Source organism: Scedosporium apiospermum (assembly GCF_000732125.1).
Source record: "Scedosporium apiospermum strain IHEM 14462 chromosome Unknown SEQ_SAPIO_0087, whole genome shotgun sequence".
NCBI lineage: Eukaryota > Fungi > Ascomycota > Sordariomycetes > Microascales > Microascaceae > Scedosporium > Scedosporium apiospermum.
Window position 1 is genome coordinate 392,993 of NW_015971788.1, and position 27,751 is coordinate 420,743.

A 27,751-nucleotide genomic window follows, 5' to 3' on the forward strand; every position below is an offset into this window, starting at 1 on the left:
CCCGCTTCTTGAAAATTCCCTGCCTTCCGCCCCCTTTTAAACCCGGATCAGTGGAGCCAACCGAGGACTCGAGCCATGCCAAATCTTACTCAAGAGCCAGAACCTGAAGTGAAGGAAAAGTTAGCTCTCGTTTCTCAGGAAACCGTACGAAGCTCGGAAAGAAAGGAAAAACCGAATCTACTTACCAAAGCGGTCCGGCAAGGAACGTAGACGTGAGTCCAGTTCTTCCGGCCGTTCCACTCCATTGCCGTCGTGTGGTATCTAGTATTGCTGTCGATACGGTCATGTCCACCAACCTCCTTAGAATCGGTGTTGAGGACACATTTATACATGCCAGGCACGTCAACACCGACCCGGTAATCTGCGTAACTCTGGCTGGGGTGGAAGTTGAAGATGAAGAGGGCTCCGCCCCTCTCGAAGACAATGACCTTGTCGCCCTCGTGCTTGAGCGAGATGTACGCCTGAGGAGCATGTAGCCATCCATACTTGTCCTCCGTCAAGTTCATCAAACGATCAAACTGATTTAAGTACTGGTAGCGGAGTAGATGGTCCTCGGTGAGGTTGAGCTGCCGCCTGGCGTACCAGAATGAATTCTGGTTCCCCTCACGAGGGAAATCAAGCCACTCGGGATGACCAAACTCGTTCCCCTCAAAGTTCAAGTAGCCTTCGCCGCCAAGACCGTGCGTGAGAAGCCGGATCATCTTGTGAAGAGCCATTCCGCGGTCGATGACCGGGGTGAGTGGAGTCAAATTAGACATGTTCGTATATAATTCGGCATCGCAAAGGTGCATCATTATAGTCTTGTCCCCCACCAAGCTAGAATCAAAGTCAGTAACAACACTTCCGCCCAGACGGAAAGGCCTCAAATATGGGGAACTGTAAATCTCGATGACTTACGCTTGATCGTGGCTTTCGCAGTAGGCAATCGTCTTCTCTCCGTGACGTCGGTTCGTTAGTGTCCAGCAAATATTGGCCATGTCCCAGTCCTCATCTTTCTTTTCCTTGAGGATCTTGATCCACATATCCGGAATAGCCATGGCCAGTCTGTAATCGAACCCGACACCTCCGAGTTTGAGAGGTAGGCATAACGCAGGCATGCCGGATACGTCCTCGGCGACAGTAATGACTTCAGGGTATAGCTGGTGAAGCATCTCATTCGCCAACATCAAATACACAACACCTTCTTCGTCGACCTCTGCACCAAAGTATTCATGATATCCTCCGGAAAATCCACTGTAAAAAGGAGGGAAAGAAGTGAGCCGTGAGTTCTGATTCCGCTGAAAGGCACCTCAGAGACTTACGTTCCAATGCCGTGATGAATATAAAGCATGCTTGTTACACCATCAAAGCGGAAACCATCAAATTGGTACTCGTCCATCCAGAAGCGCAGGTTGCTCAGCAGGAAACGAAGTACTTCGTGGTGTCCGTAATTGAAAAGCCTGCTGTCCCACAAGTCATGACGGCCCTTTCCGCCCTCGTGGAAGTATTGATGATCAGATCCATCAAAGTGATTCAAGCCGTCAAGAACATTCTTGGAAGCGTGGCTGTGGACTATATCGAGGAGGACCACAAGCCCCAGGCTATGGGCTGTATCTACAAGCTCTTTAAGGTCCTCGGGAGGACCGTATCGACTGCTCGCCGCGAAAAAGTTGTTCACTTGGTAGCCGAAACTCGCGTAGTAAGCATGCTCCATGATTGCCATGAGTTGAATGGCATTGTATCCGAGATTTTTAATTCGCGGAAGCATGTTCTTGGTGAACTCCTTGTAAGTGGCTACGCGAAGCTCGGGTGACGAGATGCCGACGTGTGCTTCGTAGATCCGGAGACTCTCAGGCTGCTTCGGCCTCGTGTGCTTGAACTTATATCGCTCTGACTCGGGGGGATTCCAGAATCGAGCATCGTATGCAGGAGATACCGCCAATTCTTGAGTGACGTACTTGATCCAGGCCGGTAGTCGATCCGCGCGTTCGCCGTTGGGAAGGGTAAGAGAGATCTTGATATCATCACGTTAATTCAGTCCGAATGGATAAGAAAAGGACCCATCGCGGGCCTGTGAGCAATAGCAGTAACAAGAAATAAGATTCTTACTTTAATCTTGGAGTTATGGGGGATAGCAACCTTGCCATCCTTTGCTGGGACTGTGATCTCGAAAACACCAAACTCGTTCTTTTTCATGGGGTGAGTCCCCCGTTCCCAATTGTCTAGATATGTCGTTAATTCATGCCCATAGCCTTGCTGTGGCCAGGCCTTTATCACTGTAAGGTGTTGGTCGGGATCTTACTGAAATCGCCAATGAGGAAGGCTTCGGTCGCATTCGGCGCCCACTCCCGATAAACGACATTATTATTCTTGTCAACGTTGAGACCGAACTTCTCTGAGCCCTAGATTATTTTGAACAAGTGTTAGGGAGAACCCCCCCCCTCGACCTTCATTTTTTACGTTGAGATTAATCGCAATTGAACGAACCTTGGAGAATACGTCAAGACCACCCTCGGTCTTGTTTAAGCGGTCGATCCATTCGTGGGCTTTGGCATAGCGACGTTGCAATACTTGCTCAAATGGCGACAGCCAGGGGTCGAGCTTCACGACGCCTAGGATTGAAAGTTAGGGGATGGGCTGCAAGTTGCGACGGCTCCGTGATGCAAAAACCCGGCAATTAAGAATGCTCAGAAACCTACCGACGCTATCTTTCGGCGCACCGTTGGCAGGCTTCTCAACGAGGGAAGTCATGCTTGTTATCTTTTGGACTACTCCAAGGCGAACGATTGGGATGTAGAAGGCGTAAACGACGGAGATGGTGAGGGGTTCGTTCTGGTTTTTGGACTTCCGTGAGGAGGGATCAATCGATATCAGATCATGGGAAAAATGGGTCGGGGGTCCCGTATTAGTATCGCTTGCAGCAAGACGCAGAGCTGAGAGGAAGCTGGAGAAACAAGCTCCAAGCTCCCCTGACGATGAGACTGGGAGCTTCAGAGGCGGGGTGATAAGGGGCAGAACCACAAGACAAGTCTCAAATGGGACCAATTGAAGTCGAGAAAGTGGCGGATTGCCTCGTGCGACGGCTAAGACTTGGGTCAGGATTCTCGAAGACAAACAATGAACAATGAACAATGAAGGAGCTTGAGATGTTGAGAGGCAGAAGGAAGCAGTTGCTTTTTCAATCTGCAGATAAATGACGTCTACATGCGCGGGGCAACAAAACGTGCAACATGTGGTGGGCTTGACCAGGATATCGCAAGGGTCAGACAGGACAGGACAGGACAGTGATATCAACGTCAACAGGGGATATGCGATTGAGAGATCAATTATTCGACCCCGAATTAGTTTAAAATAAGAGAAAATGAAAAGAGAAATCGATTTGGCCGAGATAGTAGGTAGTACACTAAGAATCCGGACCGACATTGGCGTGCGTGTTTCTCGAAGTAAGTCTCGTCCCTCTCTGGTTGGCAGTCTAGATACATCATGTTTCCGAGAATTGTGCCACATGGGTGGTTCAAGCTCGTATCATTGATCCAGAGCTTTGTATGCCGGAAATCTCTGCATCAACAAATCAATCCTCAACAGCTTTGCCCACCAGGTTGTGCCACACATCTCACATATTCGCCACCACGCCTGTAATATCCAAACGGGCCGGGTACATAACATAATAGTACGACCTTGGGTGCATGGAATTGAATTAAGCTACAAAGTAGATCGATAGGCCTACTTCGTACCTCGCACACTCGAGAGCTATAAGCGCTCAAGGACCAAATCGGACAAGCTTTATCAGTTGCAGAAATAGTATGAAGTACTTCGCAGATCAAGGGCGAATCAAGGGGGTGGGGCAAGAAGAGCGCAATAATAGTTTAGATTTATGTTTGACAAGCTAACAATGAGCCAATTGGTATGGATACCAAGTCAGACCTCAAGGCACTGGAACTCGTGTGCAGTGTAGAATGGATCTCCTTCATAGATATGAATGCTTCGCCTGGCATTACGAAGTATGATTGCCGAGTATAAGTAAAACAGGACCAAAAAGCAGACAATCTCTTTGAGGCTTGCTCGAAAAGGCCTAGGTTTCGCCTATGATCCAAGAGCGTTGAATGAAGCCTGCTGTTAAAGAAATCGCCGATATCAAGCTTCGGGCAAGTCCAGAGGGCGGTACCGGAAAGCGCTTGACGGGGGATTGATCCATTGATCAATGATCAGATTTGTTGGGAGACTGGACGGCAGGGTATTCTCGGCTGCAGCGTTGACCGGATTCGGCTTTATCAGCGACTGATACCGAGTTCGTGCTTTCCAATTGTCGTTGTAGCCTGTCTACAGCCTGGCCTTAAAAACTGTTGCATGAACTATTCAAGTTGCCTTGGCCGGACTCTCTTTCCTGCTAGAAGATGCGCGGCGCTGTACGAAGTACTTCATACTGAGGTCTCAAAACACTGTCCTTCTCGGAGTCTTCCTGTCGTGTAGCTGCAGTAAGAATGAGTCATTCCCAGCACGATGTCGGAGTCGATCAACCTTGCCAAAGAACATTGGAGGCAACTGAGGGCTGTCATCTGCAGCTCGCCGACCGCCATGTTGGAGCGCAGACTTGGTTAACATGGTCAATTGATATTTCTCTGATCTGGGAATATCCGCCAAGGTAACAACAAGAGTGCTTCATCTGTGCATTTGATTGATAGGCTGACATGTACTCAATAATCGGCGTTGCATCATCCACTGTACTCTGCAGACAATGGAATTAATCTTTGGAAGCGCTTCGTCAACCGACCATCAATTGATGGATGTACCAATCAGTGTCAATCACAACAAGAAGGCAGACTCCAGCCACGCAGATCAGATGGCGCAAATGGAAGGTCCAATTGTCAACTCCACTCCCTGCAGTTCCGTTATCGCACCATTAGGAGCCTGACGCATCCACCACCAAGTTCTATGACACAGTGAAACGGGTTTAGCTGCAAACGCTATCTGGGGAAAGCATCATCTGAACCAGCAACTTGCTCATCCCACTACCGACACCTTGATGCCATCACACACCCCGCATCGCCACTTCTGCTCGGCTCGTCTCGTCTTGCAGTGAGGTGGTTTCGTTGATCTCGCTTTTTTTGGAATCTACCACATTCTTGGGGGATTCCAATGGACTCTCACCAGACTCGCCAATGAAATAATAAGCATCACAGCTTCCTTTTGCTTCATCGCTCCCCGCTCCACTCGCCACCGAAATGGCCCCGCTCACCAGACCGCTCGCCGCTTCTTCTCCCACCCTCTTCAAGACTCGTCCTCGAAATCGCTGCCTCTCCTTCTCCGCATGCCAGGCATCTCATCGTCGCAGCCAGGACTTCACGTCTGGCTTTACCTCTAGCTATGACCCAACCCAAGAGTCCGGCCGCGGGCCCATGTTCAACAAGAAGGTCAACTGCGGCGTGCCCGAGTTTTACCCGCGTGACCTCAAGAAGCGAGTCGACGACTTCGTAGTCGGCCAGCACCGCGCGAAGAAGACTATATGCTCGACTATATTCAACCACTACCAGGCTGTGAAACGCCGCGAGTGCCAAGAAATTGCCGATAGGAACTACCGCGAGAAGCTCCACAGGCAACGCGCGAAGGAGCAATCCGAGGAGTCGACGTATGATGCGATTTACCAAACATATCGCCATGAGTTCAATGATCCCCAGTCTGCCACGCAGTCACCACGCCAAAGCGTGGATAACAGCGTTTTGGAAAATCTCTTCGGCAACGAGGCCTTAGACACCAACATGCCGGAGCATGTCAAGATAGACAAGAGCAACCTCTTACTCCTGGGGCCGACTGGTGTCGGCAAGACGTATATATTAGAGTTAGTAGTGTCTTTCGGATCTTAGTTTCCTTCATCACTCGTCGTTTCTAACATGCGGAACCCCCTTAGGACATTGAGCAAGATGCTAAACGTACCGTTTACAATATCCGACTGCAATTCGTTTACTCAAGCTGGATACGTCGGACAAGACGTAGAGACTTGCATAGAGAGGTTGCTGATAGAGGCAAACTACGATGTTGACGTTACCCAACGAGGAATTGTCGTCTTGGACGAATTTGATAAGATTGCGAGGAAGGATATAGCGAATGGAAGAGATGTCGGTGGTGAAGGTGTCCAGCAGGCCCTCTTAAAGCTGGTCGAGGGTACTAAGGTCACCATCACTATTAAAGACGGCAAATTAACTCGCGCGACTCCTCCGCCCACCGCAAATTATAACAGCGCTGGTGCTGCAACACCCGGCCAGACGTCCCAGCCGCCTCATCCCCCGGCTGGTGGCCGATCGGAGCAGTTCATCATTGATACTAGTAACATTCTTTTTGTCTTCTGCGGAGCATTTGTTGGCCTCGACAAGATTATTCTCCGCAGAGTGTCCAAGCCCTCCATGGGCTTCGGCGCCCAACTGACCCCCCGGTACTCTCTATCGACGAGCCAGAACGTCCTGCCGCACAAGGCATACTCACACCTCCCCCACCAGAGCACGCCCGACGGCGTCCCATCCACCTTCACTCCCCTCGACCTAACCTCCCCCGCTGACCTCCAGGCCATGGGCTTCATCCCCGAGCTCATCGGCCGCCTCCACAACATCTGCGCCCTCAGCCCCCTCTCCCTCGACGATCTCTACCGAATCCTCACCGAACCGCGCAACAGCCTCGTCGCGCAATACACGGCCCTCTTCGAGACCTACCCCTCCAAGCTCTTCTTCACGCGCAAGGCCCTCTACGCCATCGCCGAGCGAGCCGCCAAGTCCGAGACCGGCGCTCGCGGCCTTAAGATGGAGATGGAGAGGGTTCTTGCCGAGCCCATCTTCGATGCCCCCATGCCTTACGTCCTCATCACCGAGGCGTGCGTGAGGGGAGATGGGAAGGCGGAGTATTGGGGTAAGGATGGGAAGTTTGAGGTTGAGAGGCGCATTCGGGAGGAGGATCTGGATGAAGGTTCTGAGGCGGGGGGGCATGTTTCTACGTTTGAGCAGTTTAGGGAAGCTGGGGAGAGTGGTGCTTGAATGGAAATTGTGTGGATATGAATATCATTCTTGTTCTGGGGGGGGGGGAGAGAATGCTAGAAGTTACATGATTATGTAGTATATGAATTGATGCCTGGTTTTGTTCTGTCCTGTGGTAATTCCGCTTTATGGGATTTTCTGGGTGAACCGTCTGAAGATGTACTTTCCATGTCAATTGGTCGACAGCTCATGAGAGCCCAATGACTTCGACGTGTCGTATCGTCCATTGGTTGTTGGCTAGGTTTGGCGTAGTACCGCGTGGGATATATTGTCGTGGGCTAATACAGCGAAGCACGTAGGTTACATTCCACATGAGTCAAGTGGGAACATTAGGACCGCTGCTACATCGACAATTGATGAAAAGGATAGTATCTTGGGTTGGTTTTTTTTACAAAATGGCAGTCCGGAGGTACCACCGAGCCCGCCAAATGCTCCTCTTATTCTATCGACAAAGGAAAAAGAAAAGCAGGAAACTAATACGCTTGATAGGTTTGTTGGTTGTTGGAGACCGGTTTTGTCACAAGTTTAAGCACCCTTGGGAGGGGACTGGATCATGCCCTTGCCCTTGTAGCCCTCAGAGGTGAAGCCGGTGATGGGGTCGGATTTTTGCTCCTAAAATTGGGGGGTTCATCACGTTAGCATATCGCGAAAATTTGGTAGAAGAGTTGGGACCGATATGTGGAACAGGAAGGCTCGGAGATTAACAGATGATCGGAGGCGTACCTTGAGGAGCTCGTTGGAGGCTTCTTGCCACTCCTTGGTCATAGACTCCGGAGGCTGGCCACCGAAGGCACGGATGGCGACGAAGATGGCGAGGCAGCCGGCGAGGATGAGGGTGGTGTGGAAGAAGAGGTTCTTGCCCTCACCGGGAGGGTCGAGGGCACGGGGGCCGTGGGGACCGAAAGCAATCCAGTAGGCTATACAGGTAGTCAAGTCAGTAAACGTCCTAACGACATGTCGTGATGCGGAGAGCAGAATTGATCCCATGTGGAATCACGCGGTTTCGAGACGAGGTCGGTGGTGACCGATGACAGCGAGTCAATTGAGGCCCCAATTCGTGTTTAACGGCCTCAATTGATGTTGACATGCTAGATTACCGAACCCAATGGCCCCTTGAACCGAATCGTGATGTTTTTCAGGGTCGTGTGTAGTCGTGGTGTGATGCGAGTTGATGGAATCCGAAATTTTGGAAAAACAGAGAAAGGGAAAAAAGACGCACCAGCCTTCTTCTCCTGGACCGACAGCTCCTTCCAAGAACCCTTCATCCTATCCCTCAAGGCCATCCAGAGCTCGGCCTGCTCCTGGAGAGGCATCGACTCCCACCTCTTCTCGATGTTGTTGAGCTGGGGGTTGGAGAGCGCACGGGTGGCGTTACCCCGAGTCGCGGCAGGGACCGAGGCGAACTGGCTGCGAACCAGCGCCTGGCGAACGACTTTCGTGGCAGAGTGTGTTCGAAGCATCGTGACAGCAAGGATTTGTCTAGTTCGGCTCGTTTCCTGTTCGACGAAAGAAAAAAGAAAGGAAGGGGAGAGCGGAGATTTTTTGGGGAGGGAGGGAGAGGAGTCCAATTGAGATGTAGCTGAGAATAGGTCGTCTCGGCTGTCTAGGTTAACGACGAGGTTTTTTCCGTGGAGCAGCTCCAAGTCATCGTATGATTTGTTTGTGTTCTGATTGGCGTCCTTCTGGCTGCCGAAAACTCCTCGGAGATGACCTAATGGTGTTCGGGGACCTCACGTGATTTGACTTGGTCCCGTCGCATTCCGGGTGCGCGTCCCAATTCAGGGCCGGATCTGCAGGCAAGTCGCTGGATCTGGAAGCCTCAGACCACCACCAACCTGCACGAACTGTGACACCTACTCCGTACAGAACGGTCTCGCTGCAAGCAGCATGATAGAGTATGGGAAGTGGATGCATCCATCCAATGATTCCAGCTTTATTTGCAGATTATGATTATACTACATTATACTACAAAAGACTTGTGACTTTCAATAGTGGAAGGATCCTCTTGTCTGATAGTGATAGTCGAGGACTCCTCTCAAGGGCACGCGATGCGATGAGATTAGTTTACTTATCGTTATTCATTAACTTTAGTTACTTCGCATGTAAAGTACAGTGAGGGTTCTAGTGATTTGATATATGATGCTCGGCACTTAGTGACGAATTGACCAAACAGATGAATCCTAGCCTCGCTCGGCATGCAATGGGCGTATCGCTGGGGTTATGCTAAAGGGTGGCTGACACCTGAGCTTGGAACACAACTATTTCGAGTCCTTCGAGGGTTCTTCTTTTGGTTGGGATTGTTCTTTCTTAAGGGTTTCCTCCTTCCGCCGAGCCGCGTTTTCAACCAAGAGCGGCTTGAAAGTGTAGTTGCCTATGTTGTGTCAGCAGACTCAAGTCGAGTACATAATTACAATGGGTCCCCGATTCTAACTGATTGCTACGCCTGCTGCGACTGTAAGAAGCAGTGGTATGTATCGCCCGATTTCCATGGTTTAACGAGGAATTTCAGATAAGCTCGGATAACGGCCAATGGTGTGAAAAGTTGATTGAAGAGTTCCAGCTCAGGCGGTCGGAAAATATTGGGTAGGAGTTTGCCGGAGATTTTAACAAACTATACTGAGTCCATAAAATGAGAGCGCTTCGTTGATTTTGATATTTCTGGTGTCTCAGAGATTGAGCTTTTCGAAGGTGGTACGTGAGTACGAAGTACTTCAAGGCTTCGGAAGGGGTCACGTGGAGGCGTGAACCACTTCAAATCCAGAACCCGCGACGCGTCTTCGCCCCGCGACGAACATGGTGGAAGGCCCGAAGATATTCCTCCTCGCCACAAATTTTCGGATTTAGCAACCCAGACAGGGGAGGGAACTTGAATGCAAGATGGAAGTCCGAAAAGCGAAAAACCTTCAATGATCATAAAGCTTCAATGGCCACCTGGAAGGAGAGGGGGATAGTACCAGACTCGGAGGACGAGTTTGGCTCCGACAGCGATGACGATGTCCTTCTCCCACCGCCCGTGCCCGTTCCACGAACCGTCCTTCAAGAGAAGTCCAGTAGCAATAGCCTGCCTCCAGATGCAAACTCGCCAGTTCCTGTCGAGACTAGCGACATATGGGATCTACCATTCTCATCTCAAAAAGAGAACCAGCCACCTCAATCTCAATTGGCACGACCGAAGACACCAACGGAGCCATATTTCCAGCTTGTTTCCTCGCCACTTTCCGAGCCACCATCGGATCTAGGGATTGACGCCGATGAGTCGCAATCACCCAAGAGGAGAGCACCGATTCAACCAAGAAATTATGCTCGGGTATTCTCACCGGACCCTCTTGCGTTCTCACCAGCGAATGTTACCGATATCCGACCCCCTTCATCGAAACCAACTCGTCAGCCACCGGAGAACGAGACGCCGAATGAAAGCAATACCAGCCATGGTGTAGTGGATCATGAAGTAGATGGCGCTGAAAATAATGATGAAAATGGAGAATCCAGTGCGCAAGCTGAGGATATATCTGATCTTAGCCAGATGGAAGAACCCCTCTCCGTTTCAAACACCGAGACTGGAATCGACTACCCTACCGAAGACCTCGAATCTAGTGAGCTACATATAGGGAGGCGAACCTTTCGGCCACGGAAGCCAATACAAAAGCACCCATATGCACTGGAAAACGCGCTGTACTCGAAAATCTTCAAGTCCCACGGCTTGAAGCCGGTGAGACTCCAGACGCAAGAAAGCAGCCAGCAGAGAAAGGGAACGGAGGACGACTCACAAGAAAAAGATTTCGAAGAGGACACTCAAGAAACTACTAATGAGAGCCTTGAAACCTCTGACGAGAGTCAGGAACGTCCTGCGATCGAGGAGGCGAACCTTCTAGATGATCTTGGTTCTTCATCGCCGATTACACCGACCACATCACTACCACGACACCAAGGCGGCCCTAGTAGCCAGCCGAGCGCTGATGGCACTGAGAATACCAGTGTTGATGGGGATGCTGATCTGGATGAGTTCCCGCCCCTGGAGGAACTTGTCAACGCCCCCCCGCAGCACTCCTCATCCACTCGATCGAAAAAGCGAAAGAGCCTGTCATATTCGTCAATTTCAGCGAAGCGGTCAAGGTTAAGCGCTAGGAATGAACGACCAGGAAATGAGCGAGACGACATATATGCCCTCACTCCGTCTCGCCCGTACTCAATTGAGCAGCGCCGTTCTCAAACAACCCTAATTCCAAAGTTGAAAATTCCGGACGACTTCTCTCTTTCTCCTCCCTCGCCGAAACATAACCAGCGCCCACAAGATACCCGACCCTCGCCGCCTCCTACCGAACCGCTCAGATTAGAAACGCCCAGAAATCGTCCAATCGACCTCACTGCCGAAACGGATGACGAATCTGCGGACGAGTCCTCTGATTCCTCCGCGTCAGGTAGTGAATCCGAGGTCATTCGTGAGGTCGGAAAACGACTCCGTGGTGTTCTTCCCCCTTCATATTTGCGACTGAACGAGACCAAGGAGGCTAAATATCAACGCTCGAACCAGCCTAACCGCCCAGCTATCACATCACCCGGAAAGCTACCTCGTCGGGGCGTTGCGCAGCGGAGGACGCCAGGCCCCGAGACTCCAATCACTCCGAGACCCATATTTGATGTATTTGATGATGATGACGAAGACAATGCTGTCCCTCTCGGCGCTGAGGAAAGCCCTATCCCCATGGTCCAAACTACCTTGGTTCTCGAGCCCGATGAAGGGGAGACAGACGACAATGACTTATCGGCTATGGAAGACAACCAAATCGATGTTATGCTTCCCGTGAGAAAGCGCTCGAGCGCGGTATTACCCAAAGCATACGGCACAAAGCCAGCCAAGCGTCCGAAGCTCAACATCTCCCGAACCACTCAGTCTAGAATCACCTCCCACTTCGGAGGATCCGATATGAAAGGGCCTAGTAAGGCTAACCCACCGAAATTAAAATCTCAACGACGCACACGCCGTGTGATGCCTACCTCGAGGCGGCATCCTCCCCAAAATCGCAACACGGGTCCCGCTCCAAAGTTGGGTATTCTGGATGTCATTGAGCCCGACGCACCTCGGTTTCTCAAGATTGCCGCGCGTACTGCCAGGCGAAGCGACAATCTAGGGAGATCCAGCCCTACCCGCAAGGTCTTACAAATGGCAACCCGTTGGGACCATCTCGATGTTAATAGCGTGATGCAAAAATGGCGAGGCGGCCACCTGAAGCCTCGCCCACTTACTAAAAACCACCCACAGCCGAGACCTAAACCCAATCCGCAGCTGAATATCTCACACCATGTACGACCAAGGCCAATGTTCCGAAACAAGAAACTTATTACACAACTTGATACCGACGGCAATTTCACATACACCCAATCTACTATAAATCCGACTTCGACAGCGCACAATGCTCCTCGCCCGGAAGGCCAGACAACGAGTGGTGCGTACCTGTCTTCGAGGCCATTATATCGGCCTGCCCAGCTTGAGACGACTGTCGAGCAGAACAAATACACTTTCCATGCTAAGAAGAAGGCATTGGACGACCTCTGGAGGAGGACCAGGGGCAATTCACCATCGGTTGGGCCATTCTCAATCACGGGGAGTATCCTGCAAGATGATGTTGGGCGGGTGCTCTCCACTGGCCCTGCAGAGACGACAGATGCCCCTGGTTCTGTAAGGTCAATAACTCCAACTTCTTCGACGTCTCGGGCGGGTAATCGCTCAAAGTTCCGAAAGCGGTTCATTCCCAAGGAGATCGATACCACCGCTCCCCAGTTCTCGTATGCGAATGAGCCTTCTCCGCAACCTCTCCTTGAGCTCTCCTCGAACCCCATAGATGGACTTGGAAACTCTGATAAGCTAAACGGCCTGGGTCCTTTCGGAACTCAATATACGCACCATTTCGAAATATTCCCCTTAGACAGCGATGTCTTCTTTCATGAGACCACCCTCATCGGCCAGGGGCGGATCGACAAAGCGACTGACGGCTATGATCAGGAGAGGCTCGAGCAAAACCGTGGACGTACTACCTTTGAATTGGACGGCAAGACTCTTCGCTGGGGTTCCTGGAATGAGCAGGTATCGTCTGAGGTGGGAATTCTCATGGATTGGATGGTGGATCATTTTCACACTCCTTCACAAGAGTTTGATTTGTCCCGGAATGCAACTGCTCTCCAGGCGGCGGATTTCATGTTAAACTACATTCAGGACTCTATGAGCTTGCCTGATCCTGCAGCGGAGCAGTCATTCGCCTATCGCATTCTCGAACTGCTCAAGGGATTTCAGGAGAGAATCGAGGCTGATAGACCGTATTCCAAACCTCAGTGTCGAACGGTTGTCCTGGATGTCCTTTCGAGGATGCTGACCTTAGCGTTCACCTGCACGCATATCTGCCGCAAGTCCCCATCGCTAATAGATACGCGCATTCCAATGGAGGATCTCCTAGTTCGGATATCAAAAACAACCGCCGGGGCGCTCCTCGACCAAGGAATAGACGCTGTGCTGAAGTTCTTGGAGGATTCTCGGCAGCAGTCATCTCGGCAGAGAGGCGTACGGCGGAGGGATGTTATCATACAAAGCTGGGTGGTTCTGATGAGAACTCTGGAAGTGGCGCGGATTCCCCGATCAGGCTTTTGGGACGTCCTTTATTCCGTCATGATCACGAATGATATTAATACCGAGACGGATTGTGGGAAGCTCGAGGCTCTTTGGAAAACTATGTTCTCCCTTCTCCCGTTGCGCGAATTCGACAGCCACGGAGCGATTGTGGTCGGCATTAGGAGGAAAGTCTCCATGGATGGGTGGGCTCTGCCACAAAGGTTGATTAAGAGAGTACTCGATCTGTACAAGCAGAATCGCCGACAGGCCGCGAGCTTCAACGACTACTGTCGTGCGCTCATCAGCCGGTGTCATTACCTCGCTCAAGAATGGGGCTGGTCTAGGTGTGGAGGCATTGTCGGAAGCATATTCGACTTTTTCGGCTCCCAGGATCTCTCTCACCTTCGAAACGAGGAGGCTTTCAAATCACCACGATTCCTTGATGAGCTAGCAGGCAACCCATCTCTTGCCATTGAGCGGGAGGACAGGTGTTTCCACATATTTCTCAAGTTTGTGGCCGTCGTCATCAAGCGGCTACGGGACCGTGGCGCCACGAATGAGATACGCAACTTGGTTGCCCGACTCATGCCAAACCATAGTCGAGTGTATCTCAAAGACCAGCCTCTCCACTCCCATGACTTGGCTTCTCTACGGAACCACCACGACCTTCTTTGCACACTATTCTGGCCCGCGCCCCCGCAGCTCCGCCCAGGCGCTCATATCTTGGAGACACTCATCAAGCCCGGCGATTCCCACAAAGATGCGTGCCTCGTGAATTTGAAGGCCTGGAACCAATTGGCCAGATATATTGTGGCAACTGAGGAAGATGCCGAAGTCTTCAAGGTCTTTCGCCGCTGGCAGTTCGGCATGTTCCAGCAACTCCTTGACCAATTCAAGATGGCAGAGTCTGATGCCCAGGAGCAATACCTTGCTCTCTCGAAGGATGATAGCCAAGCCATCACTCAAGCCCGCATCGAGTTAGTCGTGAGCATGAACCGAGCGGTTGCGAAGGAGATCATTCACGCTTGTCTAAAAGCTTCCTTAGACACGATGTCATACGCACGAAGCCTTAAGGCTGCGGCGTTTGCGCTCAACTCGCTTCAGTTGGAAGAGATTTTCAATCACTTCTCCCTTATGCCAGTCACCCTGGACTGGGCAATCCTGCGAAGGGCTTTGGAGACGGTATCCAGCTATCTGACCAAGGTCGATGCCCTTTGCAACATGTCAGATTGCAGCGCGGGAGTACCAGCCGGTTTCTCCCAGGCGATGACAGCTCTTCATCGTGAACTATCACCATCCTTTTTCTCCATGGCACGATGCGTTTTGGGATCTCACGAGATCCAGCCCAAGTCTACCGTCGCTAAGGTCGACAAAGATGTATGCATCGAGCTTGCCGTTGTCCTCTCTGCAAAGCTGCTTTCTGGCTTTGCTAGAGTAGGGCTTGTCGCCATCTCCCAAGCGTTTGGGCGTGGAAAGTGTAGCCTCTTCCAGGTGGATGCCCACAGACTGTCTCTTAGCCACCGGAGATATCTCCCCCTTTTCGTGGCTATTCTTCTCAAGCAAGGCCCGTCCGACGCCACAGGCCTCGGCTCGAGTTTGCTTAATCTTTGGTTGCTGGCTATCGTGAAGCCTCGACGCTTCCTCGCGTATGAAAATCAACTCGCCGAAGAACTAAAACGGCGACATGAGCCTTTTGTCCCTGAAGCCGTTGTGGGACTCTCGATTGATCCCGACTACGGCTCAAACCACGAGCTCTTTGCCTGTAAGCTGCCGGCCTCCCCGTGCCACACCATTCGTGCTTGAAGACTTCCGAAACAAAAGTTGCTAATTTGACTATCCAGATGCTGTTTCCTGGATGCGCCGAGCGTTGCGTCAAGCGCCCCCGTCTTCAACAAAAGCCCTTAGCGCGGAGTTTGCTGCTGCGTTGCGGACAGTTATGGATCAAATCAAGTTTGATCTTAAGGCCATCTCGATGGACGCTGCCGACCACCCTATCTACGTCGTCTTTATCCGGGACATCGTATCACTCATTCGGTCTCACTGCACTGGCATGTGCACCATTGACGAATTTTTCTACCAGATCAACAAGGAGTATTCGCCGTCCCTCCAGGACCCCCAGCTGCATGTTGCAGGGATCATCTCTTACGGACTCCGGCTTGGCGAAGGCGATGCGAGAGTTGTCCCGCAGCTTTTCTACTACTTATACAACAACTTCAAGGTTGCTCTGATAAACAACAAACTTGGAAACGAGGCTCGGATGTTGCGAAAGGGGATGAAGAACAATCAGATCCTCGGCTTTGTATTCAGCAAGATGTTGCCAGCAGTCGCCACAGCGGCCGTGCGTGTACGCGGAGCATTCACCGTCTTAGATGTGTACTGTGAGGGGATGGCGCAACTGTTTGCCCGGTATCCAGCAAGTCATGAGCTCCCAAAGGAAATGCTCCCTGATGCGATTCATCTGTTGAGAACTGTTGTACGGTGTCTCTACGAGCTTTCTCGAGGGGGCGAGAGTCTTATCTCTGCTGAGAAACTACATGTTGCATGCCGACTGTGCTCGATCGCAAACGTTCTTTGGCCTTCATTAGGGACTCTGTCCTACACGGACACACCATCGCCATCGCTAGATGAGCTCAAGATCCTCTATCGGCGGTTACACGGGTGGTTGGACGGCTCAATATCATACCTTGAGGACGTTCTGATCCTACGGGAGACGTCCCCACGAGCTACCGATCTTTTCGGCGGGTTGAGAGCCGTGGCAGAGTCCCTACCGCCCGCGGATTCCTCAGCGGCATCCTTTGTCGAGTCCATTGTCACCGATGTGCAGAGAAACTGGATTATTACGGAGGAGAACATCACAATTCAAGCGCCGGGAAGGGTTCCAGGTTCAACCTCGACCCAGTCCGGCCAGGGGACGAGGAAACCACTGTGGGATGTTTTCGAACTGACCGAGAGTCTAAAAAACGAGTTGGAATTTTGGAATATGATGCAGGAACGGACTTTTCCACTTGGGGACGAGTGTAGGAAGCAGGACAGAGGCACTGGCGGTTTGTTTTTCTAAAAATGGACCTTGTTTTGAGGCGTTTTGGAAGCATTACGGGCTTTTCATGATCCGAAGCCCCGGAGTTGAGAGAAGGTGTTTCTTGTAGGCATTTATCATGAGGACTCATAATGAATATCATTTTGTTTCATCTAAACAATAAAACATCAATCCATACTTTCATGATGAGTGTAAAAGAGCATTGTCCTGAATGACAGTTGATGATGTGCTGTTTGTTGAGGTTCCAAGATGCACGCTGGCTACTTGTAAAGCCGTACCGACTATGTGAGTCAACGAGCAAGAACCCAAAGCATTGTAGCTCAGGGGTAGAGCACTGGGCTCATAACCCAGGGGACCTAGGATCGAAACCTAGCAATGCTACGAGATTTTTTTTTCTCTTCTTTTTTTCCACATTCAACAACTGCCTCTTTTATTCTCTCTCCTTTCTTTCCCATTCTTCACCTCTTACTGTTTTCCAATTTCCTTCCGCCCTTTCCTTTTTTTCTTTCTTTTATTTTCTTTTCCCTATTTTCTTGCCTATCTAAAGTGAAGCTGCTATAAGTCTGGCCTCAGGCTTGTTGACAAGTGACGCTATTTACCCGATATTTAGCCCGGATAAGTCTCCTGCCCGGGGAAAAAAGTTCGGCCAGCAGACGTCAATTTCGCAGGGAAAGGCAACTTCTCCACGGTATTCCCTCAATTGCAGTTTTCTGCATGCCAGATCGTCCGAATGCATGCTACACGGTCACGCGCTCTCGGCGTCGGACCTAGCATCAGGCAGTCGCGCCGAGCGCTGTCCCGAATACCGCAACGAACGCGGCCCTTCCACTTTGCCGCGTGTCTCCGGACAGCCAACGATCGACCGGTCGGCGAAACACCAGCGCCGGAGCAGCCCAGTGACAATGCGTCGCGTGAGAATACGAAAGAAGATGTCGATAGTGGCACGACTAGCGATCTAGGGGCTTCCGCGCAGGCTTCTTCGAGACGACCGAGGGTTAGCCACCGCGCGGCGCTACGAGCGCGGCAGGCGAAGAAGCAACCCGCGGTAGAATTGCCCAACTTCAAGATACCGCAAGAATTTCTCGACGACAATTTGTACATACACGACCCAAAGGGCCGGAATCACCCCACGCTTTTCGATGCTGTAGCTCTGAAGGAGGTCGTGGATACTTGGACGCAGCTGCTGAAGAAGAGTGGAAGGACATCGAACTGGAAGTTTCACAAACTAGAGGAGGACCCCCGATACTTTATAGATCCGAAAGGAGAGTACCACGATGCTTTTGCGCTGGTGCTCCAGCACTCCGGGTGGAGTGCGGAGGATGTGAGGGAGACGATGAAGAACGGCTTAGAGGGGGCGGAGGAGCGGTCGAGTCTAATTACCTTGAGCGCCGCACTGGCGCTGCACGGGTGGATTATGGATAACCCGACAACCAAACCACCAGCGGATTTTGCGGCACTATTAGAACGAATTCGTGCATCGGCACCGGCTATCAAACCTGAAACCGGACTTGCTGAAGACCTGGAAGACACGGCTATCGGCTACCCAGACGCGGAACAACTTCTACCTGAACTTAAACAGAACCCTTTATTCTATAAAGACCTTATGCAAGCGGTTGGTGCAGACCTCGAAGCCCGACCGCCGAAACGTCTCTCCTCGAGCGATGTAAAACGGCCTATAAACGTCATGAGCATAGCCGGGTTCTCCGGAAAGCGCATATCTACTCTCTTAACAAGATACATCGCTTCTGCCACCGGCGCGGATCTGATCCGGGTCGGAGCCTTCGAGCTCTCGAGACTAGTGGGAGGTTATCTGGGGCAGGACTGGGCCTACTCCAAGGGTCCCATGTCCATGATGGCATTTCGAGTTGCCGAATTCAACGATGTTCTTGGAGAGCCCATCCAGTGGCCTGTCAAGCGAGATGAGGATGACTCAGATGCAGATGCCACTGTTGTCCACCTCGGTACCGATGAGTCTGACGGAGAGTACAAGGATCCCATGGATAGGGAACTCACCAAGATCCGCGATAACGCAAAGGACTACCTTCTCCCGTCGGTCGATAGGTGGGAGAACCTCAAGATCAACGGTGCCTTGGAAGGAATTATCCGTGCCGCCGAGGCTAAGTCTGCGGACCCTCGCAACCAGAAGCTCATCGTCCAGATTGATGACTTCGTCGAGCTCGGCATGACTCTCGAGGGTGCGCTTCTCATCGGAAGGCTACGGAATATCGTGGACAACATGTGGCTCGACGGAAAGAAGATCGCAATCGTCGGAACATCGTCGTCCATGGAACTTTCCGAGAAGTACCTGACCTCACTGCGAGAAATCGCGTTGGAGGACTGCGTGACCATCTGCAATGCATCCCGCGACGCCCTAGGGTTCAACTTGGATCTGTACGAACAGCTCGACTGCCTGACAATCAACATGGACAATGCTTTCCACATGTGGAGCACCATGGTTGGCCATTCGAAGTCCTCGCCGAGTTTCCTTGGCATGCGTCTCCACCTGCACTTCTACCACACCATGCTTCACTATCTCAGCACGACGGGTGTTGTGTCGGCCAAGACATTCGCTGTGGGCGGGGATGAATTCCTCACGTCCCATAACGAGGTCATGGAAAAGGTTCTGCGGAAGCTTCTGGAGATGTTTGCCGAGCCTCTGCGGACTTCCATTTTACCTGCGACCGAGCTGTACCACTGTGTCCGCCAGGTTCTGCACCAGAAGCCAAAGCCAACCGAGGTGTGGCAGGCTTTCAATATGGCTCAGTGGCAGAGGGATATGACCATCGCTAGCACCAATGAAGGTCTCCGGGCTCGGGCTTGGGAGCCTCCAATCAACTCGAGGTCTACACCCTCTTCCTCAGATGCGCCGGGCAGTTCGGATCAACCCCGCCGGGTAGCCGAGACACTCGGAATTACAAACGACTACGAGAAGAAGCTCCTTGCCGGTCTCATTGACAAGGACCAGATCAAAACTACATTTTCTGACGTCCACGCACCCGAAGAGACCATCCAGGCCCTCAAGCTCCTGACCTCTCTTTCCTTGAAGCGGCCAGAGGCCTTCACGTATGGTGTCCTCGCCCGCGACAGGATTCCTGGCTGTCTCCTCTACGGACCCCCCGGCACTGGAAAGACCCTCCTCGCCAAGGCCGTCGCCAAGGAGAGCGGGGCCAGCATGCTCGAGGTCAGCGCCGCCAGCATCAACGAGATGTGGGTCGGCCAAGGAGAAAAGAACGTCCAGGCCCTCTTCTCGCTCGCCAAGAAGCTCGAGCCCCTCGTCATCTTCATCGACGAGGCCGACGCCCTCCTCGCCAGCCGCGCCGACAACGACCGCCGCACCCACCGCGAGACCATCAACCAGTTCCTCCGCGAGTGGGACGGCATGAACGACACCAATGCCTTCATCATGGTCGCCACGAACCGGCCCTTCGACCTCGACGAGGCCGTCCTTCGCCGTCTGCCCCGGCGCATCCTCGTCGACCTCCCTCAACAGGAAGATCGCCTCGCTATCCTCAAGATCCTCCTCCGCGGGGAGCACCTCGAGCCCAGTGTTGATCTTGACGCCCTGTCGCGCCGCACCATCCTCTATTCTGGCTCCGACCTCAAGAATCTCTGCGTGGCGGCTGCCATGGCCGCCGTTCGCGAGGAGACCGAACTCGCTGATAAGCTCATCGCCGATGGGAGCGGCGCCCAACCCGTCTATCCTGAGAGGAGGACGCTGAGGGCTGATCACTTTGAGCACGCGCTCAAGGAGATTGGTGCGAGCATTAGCGATGACATGAAGACTATGCGCGAGATTAGGCGGTTTGATGAGACCTATGGAAAGCCGAACAAGAAGAAGAAGTCGGGTATGGGCTTCGGGGTGGCCAAGGATAAGGAGGTGGTGAAGGAGGCGAGGGTACGTGCTGCATAGAAGGTTATATGGGATATGTGTGAAAATTCGGAAAGAGGATGAGGGCTTGGTACATATGCAGGAATGTATCTCTTTCGAGGCGGAATATTTGTATTATTACGATGCATGCTGGCTCTTGGCTTATTTTGCGGTGAGCTGGCTGGTATTTTAAAAACGATAGACTGTAAGACTATGATAAATTTTTGATTGAAGGTCCTCTATAATAATCACCGTGAAATGTTCAGCAAATGGTCATCAGTAAGATGTGTAGAAATTGGTATTCAAGGTTGTCATCCTCCTCCGTCCAGACTTTTCTGACTCGGGCAAAATGGTCACTCTCGTCAACACCTCCGGTCTCTATCCCCAACCCATCATATGGCCTCCCCTATCCTTCTGTAGTAGGCCGAAGACCCTCGGCTTCCAACGCCTTCCTATACTCCTCCTGGGCCTTGGACAAGGCAAAGAGAGTCGACTCCATCAACGCAAGGACAGCCTGTTTTCCACCCCCAACAGAATCAGCCTTCCATCTAATCTTCTTCTTCGTCCGTTCATAATACTCCCTAATCTCCCTCTTCTTCTGCGCGATAATCTCATCGCGGTGTTTCTCTGCCTCCTCCGCCACAGCATTAATGCGTCCGACGCTACGCTGCAGAGCCTCGTTGAGGTACTGCAACTCGAGGGCGCGGTCCGGATCACCCGAGAGGAACGCAGCCCAGAACTGCCGCAAGAACTCCGTCGTCGTGCTATTCGTAATAGTGCACTGGTGCGCTATCGCCGGCGGCAACCCCATGGGCGAGTCCTCGGCCCAGTCACCGCCGTACTTCTCCGACCGATGACGGCGGATGCCCTGGAGGATGTCTTCCTGGGCAGCGGCGCGGGTGGCGCGAGACCCGACGCGGGGAGGGCGAGGAGGCGCGTCGTCCTCCATGTCGCTGTCGCTGTCGTCTTCGATGCCTGTTAGGGCGTGCAGGTCGATGCCGTTGGGGGAGCTGGTGTTGAGCTTCTCGACGTTGGCTTTGAAGAGCTGGAGGACTTCGTCGGGGTTCTGCTTTGCGAAGATTTCGGCGTTGGAGGATGAGATGTCTCCGGCGTTGGAGAAGAAGGCTTGCTCTTCGTTGATCTTGAGAGGGATTCTATTCGCCTTTTCCTCGTCTCTAAGATCGCGGAGGATGAGTTCGTTGAAGGTCTTCTCGTCTACGCCCTTTGGTGCATGAGGGTCACCGTCAGAGGGTGCCACGTTGGCCATGATCTTGGCGCTTATACTATTCAGGGTTTTTAGGATAGGCACGTCCTTTCGGGGACGCATCTCGACATCTTTTCTGTTTCCACTTTTAAGGCCACCTTCATTGGCCTCGTTCGCTTCGACGTTGATAATTTGAGGGATGGTCTCCGGTGTGATTTTGGAGTAGATGCCCAAAAGGTTCTCATTGGGATCATATCGATCAAAAATCGGGTCGTGGGCATCGCTCGGCCCAATTCGCTCGCCGCGTAATCTCTTTGACAGCTTGCTAAGGAAAAACCGAGACCAGAATTCAGGTTCGGATAGCTTTGGGACTTGTTCATTGTATATCCTCATGACAAGAGGGTGCTGCTTAAAGATGAGGCTAATCTGTTTCTCGGTGATGTTGAGTTTGAGATCGCCGTCGACGGTCTTGGGCTTGATTGTGGCTAGGACATTGTAGTCTGCCTTTTGTTGGTTCTTGTCTATTAAGAACGCTCGTAGAATGTGAAGTCTCGAAGACCAGAACTGCAAATTGAAGGCGCCCAGGGAGATGGAGTCGGGTTTCGTCGCCCTGGCCTCCATGTAGGTTTGGTTGAGGGTACTATCAGTTTTCAGATACTCCAGCTGCAAGGAGATGTCGTTGAGGAGCTGCGAATCATCGAACCACTTTGAGGTTGCAGGCGTAGCATTCACGGCCGCGGCAAACGTCATCGAACCGGATGCTCTACCAGCAGCCGAAGGGGTGGCAGACCCGTTCGCGGCCGCTGCCTGTGCGGGTTTTGGTAGATTGGGATTGGTGCTTTGGAGAGCGCCAATAACTTTTGAGAGCGCATCTCTCATAGAATCAGCCTCGGGCTTCGCAGACGCCGTGTTGAAGTGGAAGAGGTACGTGACCGGATCTCCGCCATCTGGGTTCTTCTCGAAGATCTTTAGCATCACCTTGGGCGAGCTATCAGGCGTCTTTTGCAGGTCTGGTCATGATAGAGTCAGCGCAAACGAGCGTCTCCTAACTTAGAAACGAGTTGTATGATGAGATCAAAGCCTACTTGTGATGTTCTCTATGGGAAGGGTGATGGTAGGCGGTCCGGTGCCCGGCGCTGGCGTCCAGAGAACAGTCTTCTGGTCCGGCGAGAGTGATAATATTCCATCCTTCTTCTTGAACGCAGCGCGTCCCGAAGGAGGCTGGCCAGGACTGGACATCGTGGTGGAGAAGACGCAAATGAAAATGGTTTAGTGATTGTTTGAGGGAAGTGTCTCGTTTATCGGAGGACAATGCGAAGGAGTTCGATCATTGAGGCTACGCCTTCGAGAGAGTATCCGTTTTTCATATACCCTAAGCGAAAATAAAAGAGAGTCTTTTTTTTATGGTGAACTGGTCACAGATACGTAGAGGGAGTGAATTCCTCAGCCATAGCTCATACGCCAACACTCCGTATGGCTTCCTTCACTTCCTTCACTTCCCGTCCAAAGAAACACTACTCTCTTTCGACCCTGCTTCCCATTTGTCTCCCAACTAACCAGACCGGGCGTGGTTGAGCAAATGGGCGCAGCAGAGGAGCTAGAAATGGGTCAAGTTCAGCGCTCGCGTTTCGATGCCGAGATTAAAAGCTGTCTTGAGAGCAGGAAGTACTTTTATCTAGCTGCCCTGGGGCCTCGGGATAGTCGGCAGCTGGGTCCAAATGTCTCAGAAGGAAGCCTCCGTAGATTAGAATTACCGGTCGAAGGTTCGTTCGCCTTTCAATAAGAAGACTTGAGGTAAAGCCGGTTTCAACAATGCTCTGTTTGGAGATGACAAGGGAGATGTGCAAACCTGCACCATCATGCCTGGTGGGGTTAGGATATTTGTTCACGTGACTTTGGTTGCGTCATGCCCACCAATCAGACGCCTCCAGGCTTGTGATCATTTATCTCTGCCAACCTCACCCCTCAAGTTTCATATTGTGGATGAAATGGCTCTATTCCCGCTTACCCTTTTGATGCTTACTCCGGGATCCCATCTCTCAGGGCTCTCGAAGCGGGAAGAAGAGGCCTAGTCTTACTTGCCATCAGATTGACTGAAGTGATTGATTTGTCAAGGCGGAGGCAGGGACACGCTGGTGACACGCACGGGCACACTAAATTGACTATCTGAAAACAGGAATTCGAATTCGGTCTGTCATCTCGGAGAGATCACCAATGATCGAGCTCGCAAACACGGAGCCAAGATCAACCAAGATAACTAAAAGAGAGAAAAAAACAATGAGCACAGATATACCACGGCTCCCTTACAGGTACCGGGCGCCATCAGACTCCTTTCTTTTCTCCGGTGAGTAAATATATATTATCACCTTCAAATCAATAAGGCATGATCGATCCTCCCGGCGGTGGCGGAGGAATCGGCGGGGCCCGGCGCCGTCTGCGGGGCGTGCGCAAGTAGGTCGTCTCTACACACCCAGCCCTTATCAGGTCGTCCCGCGTAACCGCAGCCTAGGGCTCGCTAGATAGGCGTACCGGGAAAGTCACCACTGGATCTGTGTGGCTATGTATTGGATAGGGAGAGACACAGGATTCGGGAGACTCATTATTATTCGAAGCACACCAGTGAAGTGAGTGAGCCCACCGGCGCGTTCCTAGATTAGAGATCAGGCGCGTCAAGCACTACTTCGCACTCTATTTCATGTTTGGGAGTAGCCTCAGATTCTATAAACACAACCACAACACGACCAAAACGCAGGCAAACCCACACTATAAATTCACGGCTTCAATTATCTAGAAAGATGGCTTGGGCTTGGTCGCATGGACTCGCGGTGACACATTTCCTCTTTTGGGATTCAAGTAATAGAATTACACCTGAAAGGGGATAAAAGGGAAGTGAGTCGGATTTGAAGTCGTATAAGGAGTGTGTCAGACTGTCAGCCCATCAGACCTCGGTGAGTGCCTCAGTGCGTCGTCGCAAATATTAATCAATTGTTTGCGCCTCTCCCCTTCATCAGTCAAAGCAGGCCAGGCCGGGCTGGCATCACGGTTTTTCCAGGACCCATTCATCTGCACCCGCCTTCACCCTTGACCAGTTGATCCCCAGACTCACCCCAAGGCCAAACTCTGACTTCGCTTTCGCGCTGTTGCCAAATTCGATTTGGACGACGACCCTGATACGCCAAACAACAGAAAGTGCCCCACATTCAAAGCTACCAAGCGCGGAAGCCGAACGGCTTTGAGCCTCCGGTCTTCCGGCCTTCAGGATCGGGCCAACCCCCCCTCTTAGGTTCAACGGGCGTCTCAGTCATTGTCACTTGCAACTACCCCAATATATTTGACGTCATACCCTAAACACAATCACGACATTGAACGATCCGAAACCTCGCATTTGAAACAAGTATTTTACAGTGCCTCATCAGTCACCTTGTTATTGGCGGAGTTGTCAACTCAGGACAAACCGATCTACGCTACACTCACATTGAGGGTGTCTCACTCGTGGCAACAGCTTCCTGAACAGTGGCCGTGGATCATCTCCCGCACTTCGACCCTTCTTCCACTCAACTTTTCCGCTCTACGATCAATATCCCAAGTCCATTTGCAGTGGGAAATTCACCACGTCTGTTATCATTACTGGCCATTTTCGCATCGCCTCTCACAAGATTTCATCATTCAGCCACAATGTCATCGACGCAATCAAACGGCTCGCCCGTCGTGGGTCCATCCGTGGATTCTACAGAGAGCACCAAGTTCCAGCAACTTTTCTATTGATATCCTCGATGAAGATCATCGCGAACTCTTTACGCGTGCTGTGACTAGGATCCTGTCCACTGACATTGCGGAGACTACCTACGCACAAATCATCGACGGGCTACCGCTCTTCGACGTTCTTCTGGACAGCAGAGATGGATTGTTTCCTAAAGGCCATCCTATCCGGAACCACACTCAGCTTTGCCCAGGCATACTCGACAAGACCCGAGAGTTTCGTGACAAGTTCCGCCCCCAAACACTACAATTCGACTCCAGAGTAAGAGCGACACATATTATAACTGTCCCCAAACCGTGATCCCCCACCACTAATTTCTGTGATGAGCAGCTTCTTTCTGCATACAAGGCCGCTGGCCCAGGCTCAAAAGCATTCAACACACGTCTGATTGAAATGACCGCCGTCGCTGTCCACGAAATCGCTGTACTCCTTTTTAACCGCAACACGAGCCTGCATAAGGATGACGGGATCACAGAGTGGACACCACCAAAGTCCGACACGTGGTTCTGGGAATGGAATCCAGACGGGCCCCTTCCCACCCTCTTCAAGCACCCGTGGTTCATAGACTTTGAACAATACCCTAATGGAGTCGCTGACATGGTCGGCTACTGGGCCGAGGCGCGTATCCTAGGTGGCGTAGTCCTGTTTGATCGGCGCACGCCAGACGACAAACCCGCATCCAGCCTTGACCTAGATGATGAGGAGCTCTCCTATCTCTTGCCACCCAAACTGGACCCGGATGCCATCTACTTCCACTCTGACCGAGAACACGTGACGTATAGGATCTATCAACTCCTGCCCGAACAAAAACAAGCTCTAGTTGACTTTCTTACCGCCGATCCTCGACCGTTGACTTGCCCTCTTCCAATCTTGGGAGATGACAACAATCTACCTCGCGTTGATCCAGAGGAGCCGCTTAAGGCGACTGGGATTTATCGGGACATTTGGGAACGTAAAGACCGCCCTTTCGAGCGGTCTGATGCCCGGTTGAGGGATGTGTGGGATACCAACGACTTCCCAACAAGAGATGACAAGGGGGCAGCAGCGAACCGCGCGATGGAGATGCGGTTCCAAGCTGAATACGGTGACGACTTCGATATCGATCCCGAACTCTAGAGGTACCGTGGATATGCAGGCACGTCCCTATTGTGTGGGGGAGATAAGGTCTTAAACCAAGCGTTGCGGGAACAGAGGTTAGGAGGGTCTTGGTACTCTTTCCATATTCTAACATCGCGTTTGTACGAAGTATGAAATAGCTACCAGCTACATTAGTATGATAGGCGTTATTCATCCATTTCTTCTACTTCGTAGCATCATCGGATCAACTTTAGCATCCGAGCCAGCTGCCGAATGTCCTCAAAATTGGACCCGCAGTAACCATGTCACATCACATCGAATTCATGCTAGTTTCGAATTCAAAGCTAAGAATGGTTAGGAAAATAATGCCTATGCATCCATACCCCAGGTCCAAGTCTCAATAAAATGACTGGTAGATGTGGGTATAAGCATGCGTGTATTCTCTTGTTGGGAAAGATGCTGAGTCTGGAATCAAAGTTCGTATGTTGTATGTTGATGCCCCCGGAGGACCGGGCCCAGGGTTAGTCTGAATATTCTCTCGTTTTCATTTTGCAGCTCTCGCTCTTCCTGCCGGTCGTCCGAGCACTTGGAGCTTGCAGTTGACGTACGAAGTACTTGATACTTTCCAGTGGGGCGTTTGGACCTACCGAAAATGGTATCCCCATCCAGCAACAGACAGCGCACATGCGTAATTATCTCATTGCTGACTTTGCTAGTCTCGAAGCTACTTTGATGGTCAGGCACCAGACACCGCGCACACACACCGATTGTTTCTGCAGACGCATGCCCTCGAGGATGAGTGCCTGCATATCCTATGTTGTACTGAGGTATTATGCCCACTTAATGGCTCAAACATGACATTGTTATTCGCTGCTGCACAACCTCAAGTCAAAAGAACCCCATTTCCGATGGAATACCAGCCACAGCGGAACCACCTGTGGCGGCCCTTCCGGAAATTTCTGTGGCGACGGCTATTCCTGACACGAGTTCCCTGCAAGCTCTTGCCGAGACTTCCTTGCAGCTTCCTTGATTGGACAGGCATTACATAATCCGGGCTCTCCTTGGCCCAACCGGGTTTTTGTGGGGCGCCAAGTCCACCTGACCTTCGGATTTCAGCCAGTCAGAGCTCCTCTCCAATCACAGCCGGGCCCGTTGCCGTTTCACTGACATTGCCGTCGTTACTCCGAGCATTCCTGCGAGTCCAGC

General features: G+C 51.8%; 6 protein-coding genes and 1 pseudogene across 6 annotated transcripts; 4 read left to right on the forward strand and 3 right to left on the reverse strand.

The window, feature by feature from the left end:
• Positions 1-85: 85 nt before the first annotated feature.
• Positions 86-2,730, reverse strand: SAPIO_CDS2825 (uncharacterized protein; the record flags this gene model as incomplete). Its single annotated transcript, XM_016785749.1, has 8 exons — positions 86-103; positions 186-816; positions 898-1,233; positions 1,302-1,993; positions 2,089-2,201; positions 2,282-2,381; positions 2,467-2,591; positions 2,679-2,730. 8 exons carry the CDS (start codon positions 2,728-2,730, stop codon positions 86-88), a joined length of 2,067 nt encoding a protein of 688 aa, XP_016644531.1.
• A 2,471-nt stretch (positions 2,731-5,201) lies between these two features.
• SAPIO_CDS2826 (uncharacterized protein) lies at positions 5,202-6,998 on the forward strand (the record flags this gene model as incomplete). Its single annotated transcript, XM_016785750.1, has 2 exons — positions 5,202-5,815; positions 5,885-6,998. The coding sequence occupies 2 exons, from the start codon at positions 5,202-5,204 to the stop codon at positions 6,996-6,998; spliced, it is 1,728 nt and encodes a 575-aa protein (XP_016644532.1).
• A 525-nt stretch (positions 6,999-7,523) lies between these two features.
• On the reverse strand, positions 7,524-8,458 carry SAPIO_CDS2827 (uncharacterized protein; the record flags this gene model as incomplete). The annotated part of the gene is made up of 3 exons (XM_016785751.1): positions 7,524-7,610; positions 7,722-7,915; positions 8,218-8,458. The coding sequence occupies 3 exons, from the start codon at positions 8,456-8,458 to the stop codon at positions 7,524-7,526; spliced, it is 522 nt and encodes a 173-aa protein (XP_016644533.1).
• Positions 8,459-9,921: 1,463 nt separating this feature from the next.
• Positions 9,922-16,657, forward strand: SAPIO_CDS2828 (uncharacterized protein; the record flags this gene model as incomplete). Its single annotated transcript, XM_016785752.1, has 2 exons — positions 9,922-15,361; positions 15,441-16,657. The coding sequence occupies 2 exons, from the start codon at positions 9,922-9,924 to the stop codon at positions 16,655-16,657; spliced, it is 6,657 nt and encodes a 2,218-aa protein (XP_016644534.1).
• A 709-nt stretch (positions 16,658-17,366) lies between these two features.
• SAPIO_CDS2829 lies at positions 17,367-20,546 on the forward strand (annotated as a pseudogene; the record flags this gene model as incomplete).
• Positions 20,547-20,910: 364 nt separating this feature from the next.
• SAPIO_CDS2830 (putative RNA polymerase II transcription factor B subunit 1) lies at positions 20,911-22,947 on the reverse strand (the record flags this gene model as incomplete). The annotated part of the gene is made up of 2 exons (XM_016785753.1): positions 20,911-22,718; positions 22,794-22,947. The coding sequence occupies 2 exons, from the start codon at positions 22,945-22,947 to the stop codon at positions 20,911-20,913; spliced, it is 1,962 nt and encodes a 653-aa protein (XP_016644535.1).
• A 2,436-nt stretch (positions 22,948-25,383) lies between these two features.
• On the forward strand, positions 25,384-26,584 carry SAPIO_CDS2831 (uncharacterized protein; the record flags this gene model as incomplete). The annotated part of the gene is made up of 3 exons (XM_016785754.1): positions 25,384-25,420; positions 25,488-25,729; positions 25,799-26,584. 3 exons carry the CDS (start codon positions 25,384-25,386, stop codon positions 26,582-26,584), a joined length of 1,065 nt encoding a protein of 354 aa, XP_016644536.1.
• Between the last annotated feature and the right edge of the window lie 1,167 nt (positions 26,585-27,751).